This window comes from Nicotiana tabacum, chromosome 16, assembly GCF_000715075.1.
Source record: "Nicotiana tabacum cultivar K326 chromosome 16, ASM71507v2, whole genome shotgun sequence".
Lineage (NCBI taxonomy): Eukaryota > Viridiplantae > Streptophyta > Magnoliopsida > Solanales > Solanaceae > Nicotiana > Nicotiana tabacum.
The window spans coordinates 5663545-5669060 of NC_134095.1; the positions used below are offsets into that span (position 1 = coordinate 5663545).

The 5516-nt window shown below is 35.2% G+C and overlaps 1 protein-coding gene across 1 annotated transcript; it reads right to left on the minus strand.

Moving 5' to 3' along the window:
- Positions 1-1312: 1312 nt before the first annotated feature.
- Positions 1313-2583, minus strand: LOC107775746 (peroxisomal membrane protein 11A-like). The gene has a single exon (XM_016595514.2). It carries the CDS (start codon positions 2417-2419, stop codon positions 1700-1702), a length of 720 nt encoding a protein of 239 aa, XP_016451000.1. The 5' UTR covers positions 2420-2583; the 3' UTR covers positions 1313-1699.
- Positions 2584-5516: the final 2933 nt, after the last annotated feature.

Sequence of the window (5516 nt, forward strand, 5' to 3'; positions counted from 1 at the left end):
CTACCCTTAATGAGAAGCTTTTATAACCACACAAAAACTCTGGGCCCCATTTGGACTTGTTTAGGACCACAAATTCCAAAAGTCTTCATTTTTTTCTTAAACTCCGTGCCCAATCAAACAGGTTCACGTAAATTGGAACGGTGGAAGTAGTTAATATGCTTGCAGGGCCAAAAAACGTAAGAAACAAGAAGCATCCAATTTGTTAGAGAAGCTTTTTCCAACTAAATGAGAAATTCTAAAGATACTTTCAGGTCATGAATTATACATTAGTTCTCTTCGCGTCCTTTGGGTTCTTCTTTTTACTGCTATTTCTTATTGCTGTCTTGTTTCGGTTTTCTGTTTGCATTATTTAGTCTTAGTTTTGTATTTTCGCTTTGGTTGTCAGATTGATTTGCTTGTTGTTGCTCCTTCCCTTTTTCCTCTATGAACCGAGGGTCCTACGGAAATAGCCTCTCTAACTTTTAAAGGCAGTGGTAAAGTCTGCGTACACTTTACCCTCCCCAGACCCACTTATGAGACTATACTGGGTTTGTTGTTGTTATTGTTGTTGTTGAATTACACATTAGAGACGATGACGATAACTACGCCTCAGTCACAAACAAAGTAGGGTCGGCGATATAAATCCTCACTTCTTTCTTTAAGCTCAACTCATATCGTCAGAATTACGCATTAGAGAAAATTCAGAAATTGGTTTTGGTTGAAAGAGGTCCTGAGACAATTTTTCAAAATAAGCTTATTGGAAACACAAGTTCAAAAGAAACAACAACTACTAAAACCCATTTCTGTTTTAGGGGGAATATGACTCCTTTATATCCATTCTGCTCCACCAAGGCCTATTTCATTCCACTGCTTAATAATTCATCCATCAGGACCTTTTTTATAGGAATACTCTACCAATAGTTATTCTTCTCTTCTTCATCCTTTGGAGTTTCTTTTGTCTTAGTTTTAGTTTTTTGTTTTTGATTTCTTTGGCCAAGCTTTGATTTCAGGATAAAACTGAAATCTTTTGATGAAGTAGGATACAACTGAAACTTGGTAGTCCAAATAACAAGTTCAGAACCAATATATGCATATATATATTTTTAGAAAGCTTAGAGAATAACTAATTTGAACTGGGAAAAAGGTATATCAAGCACAAACTCTACGCTTTAAGAGCAAGAAGGACAGGTCAAGTAGTAGCAAATGCTCTCAATGATTAAATTCCATAAATCTTCTAACGCAGAGGATGAAATTTTAACTGCATCGTGACTTCAATTCGCACAGACAAAACTACCCTAGAACCAACATTAGTAACCAAAAAAAAAGGCATAACTCAGCTGAAAATCCAGATTGTGCTAGTGTAAACAACAGTATAAGCAAACTTGCCAAATTAAGTACAAGTAGTAGCTAGCAGCTGAAATAGAAAAACTTAAAGAACTATCAAATGGCAGAAGCTTTCATTATCCAAGAAAATCATCATGAATAACAAAGTATTTAGTTTTCTTTGGGACATCACATCTCTTGTATTCAGAGAATTTCTATCTGCGATGAAATAACATGACATCTCTTGTATACCTCCAAATTCCCTTCTTATTTAGAGGGAAACATAGCACATTTCTTTTTTTTTAAAAACGAATCTTTATTTCGAACTAATCCTAAAACAACATGAATTCCCAGTTAATGGAACTACAAATCATACCTCCAAATCCAGCAATTTCAATCAGCAAGAAATCCAATTCTTATGTGTGCTAATGAGAGCTGACAAAAGCCCAGCTGATGACAACAACAGCGGCCCAGAAAACAGCCCTTTACCATCTCTAATATCAGCCAAAGCCATTAATCCATCAGCAAAATCCTGAATTACTGATAACCTCTTCATTAACTTCTTCATTCTCAATTTCCTTAATTTTTCCTCTTCTTCATTATACCCAATTCCCCTAATTATCGAAATCTCAATAGTCGAAACCAAACACGCCTCATCTTCGCTAATCTTCTTTAATTCCTTAACCTTCAAACTCACACTTCCAATATACCCAATAAACTCACACCAAGCACTAATCTTCTGTAAATTACTCAAATTCTTCTTATCAATTAACCCCGCTTTACCTAACCAAACAAATTGCTCGACAAAATAGTACAATCCTTCGCCTCCGTAAGCTAAAATCGAGAGAATTAATTCTTCTTTTGAACTGATATTAGCTGAACGGAGTGCGTTCAAGTCTTGTACGAATTTTCCTAAGCGAAACGCTTTACGGCTAACGCCGACGCTTGATTCGAAGGATTTTAAACGTCGAGATAACGGAAGGGATTCGGGGATAACGGAGGAGGCGATGATGATTTTGGAAGCGTAACGGGAGATTTTGAGTAATTTGTCAACGCCGTCACGTTTGGAGAGGTAAGCTTCTAGATGGATCAGGAAATCTCTGTTTTTGGGTTCCATGGAGTTCGGAATCGGAGAGGGCGAGGATTTTTTGGGATCGGTGCTATTGGGAAGTTTGCCGGGAAAGTGGTGAACGGGTCATACCCAGTGGCCCGTGACTATATCCATGCCCATTGTTACGTCAGTGCTGACTGCTGACTAATTTTTGTAGCTTTGAGTTGCGTGCCAATTACAATACCTGATGAGTTGTTAAATTAAAGAAAAGTCTATTTTATTACTATGTTTATTTTACTTGTCCATTCCACAATAGACTTTGTATACTATAAAGTACGTATTTTATTACGTATAATTATAATACTCATAATAATGATAGTTTTTTAGTAATTATGAAAAATAAACAGTTAATAATAAAGATAAAATAAAAAAATACTTATTTTCTATTGATTTATTAAAATAGACAAATAAAAAAAATATTTTTTTAGTATAGTAAATAAATACAAGTGAATAAAGGGGGTTCGTTCAAACTTCAAACTAGAATAGATGGTACGTGCATTGGTAAGTGTGAATAATGGATGTGTGAATTTAGATCTTAGACATTAAGTGTTTTTGTTTTAAAGTCTCAATCTTAATAATTTAGATCTTAATAATGGGTCTAAATAAGTCTGTATGATTAAGATCTATAACAGAGACTTAATTTTATTAAGATGTTATCACATATTTATTATTAACTGCCGCCGACACCTACCATTATCAACTACCACCATGCCGCCGCCACCACCACCACCATTACGCCACCATCATCCGCAATCATAGCCGTCACTATTATCGACTATCACCACCCATTATCCCCACTACTCTGACCACCATCATTCTCATCCACCTCAACTGCCACAACAGACCACCCCATCACCATCAACAACCACAGACGGCACTATCCATCATTATAACCTACCATTACCCATCCTCACCACCTTCTTCAGTCACAACTACTACCACCATCCGCCATTATTAACTATCACCACACGCCACCATCATCATCAATCATAATCGCCACCACTACCAATCACTATTAGCTACTACATGAACCACCATCATCAACCAAAACTACCACCAACTACCGCATCTAGTCGGCATTCACCCGTTAACCACACCCCACTATTTTCTCTTCAATTACTCGTGATTTCCTCTTCTAAAACCAGCGAAAATCTATAACCCCTCCACCATTGACAGCCATTAAAAAGTTTTGAAGTTTTGAATTCGAATTTGAGTTTTCAAAAGACATTTGTTTGTTTGGATTGGATGTTGTTGCAAAGAATTGAGAATTCTCTCGACGTCTCTCTCTATCTCTCAATCCCAAATTTCAGTAATATAAAGCAAAGGAAAAGAGAGCAGCAATTCCACAATTGACAGCCATTAAAAAGCTTTGAAGCTTTGAATTTGGATTTTCAAAAATCATTATTTGTTTGGATTGGGTGTTGTTGAAAATAATTGAGAATATGGTTTAGAGTTTATATCTCAATTTTGAGGGGTTTTGGTGAAGATTATACTTGGTTTTGGCTGAATTTCATATTGAAACTCGAAGAAGAAGGAAAAGAAGACATGACATACATTATATTATAGAAATATAGACAAATTGTAGAAAATTTATAAACTGTTGTTTATTTATTTTTCTTTTATTCATTTAACGATTGTATGAAGGTTGAACAACATTGTATAAAAATTGTATTTAAGTGGTACTATATTGTAGTTGTGTATACATGAAGACGAAAAAGGAAAACAAAAACATAGGATCATATCCGCTATGTATAACTGTTCGTGATTTTAATATGGAATTGAGTATCACCAATGAGAACATAGTTGCAGGTTTGTGCTGTTACATTTTCTATCAAATTTTGGTTGTATATCAATGTCCTACACTTTATCTACATTTTATCTACAAAATATTCTTTTATTCATTTAACTATGGCGTATATCATTATGGATTTTTACAATATCTACAAAATTTCTACATTTATTCTACAATAAAACTACATATCATTTGAAAAATTAATATGAAATACAGAATTTCATGTTTCTACAAATTATCTACAAACTGTTCATAATAGAATTTATGTTTATTTTCATGCAGGTTTCGTCTGAAATACTAAAGTTACTTGATATGTCAATGTGAGCACGTGATTTTTGCCTTACGAAAACTACTCCAAAATAAATCAAAAAAATAAAATAAATTTCTTTTACTGTGTAATTTTTGAATTTGCGTGGTGTTAAATACTTGTGTTATGTCCGTAAGTGTTTACTTTGTGATAATAAAATGAAAAAATAAAATAAAATACATATTGCATGCATATAGGATTTAATTATGCATTTAAAAGATAATTTAAATAAAATCACAAAAAATATGCAATAGTTCTATTTTAAATATTCCACTGTGTGATTGATGTCTTGTCTATGTGTTAAATAATTGTTATAGAGTAATTAATATATTTTTGAAGTTAAAATTGTTTTATAATTAAAATTAGAAATTTAAATTAGAAAAAATGAAAAAAAATGTATATATATACAAAATCGGACCTGGATTAAAATCCAGGCCCAAATGAATTAATTCCCCCCCACAGCCCAATCCAGATGACCATGTCCGGTCCAATTCAGCTACGCCAAACGACGTCGTTTGGTGATCATTCATCAAGGGCCGTTAGATTAGATCAATTTAACGGCTGAGATACACTACCCTTACCCGTAACCCGTAACCCGACCCTTTGACCCAATCCAGGCCGACCCTGAACTTAGACCAAACGACGACGTTTGGTTAAGTGGATTGATCTCAACCGTGCATCTTAATTGATCCAACGGATGAGATCAATCCACCCCACCCCTATATAAAGACCAAACCCCTACCCCGACCCCTAAGCAAACACCCCCCCTCTCACTGTTCATCATCGTTCCCAAACTCACCACTAACCCTAGCCGCCCTAGGATCCCACCGCCTGAAACCCGGCGGCATCAACGCCGCCGGTCACCAAAATAACACCCTAGAATCCCCTGAACATCCTCTACACAGATCTAACATTGGTTTCCTTCGAATCAGGCCCCAACTCTTCGAATCTTAAATCGAAGGTTGGCCTGAAAACCTTATCTTCTCCGATGACCTCCAAAATAA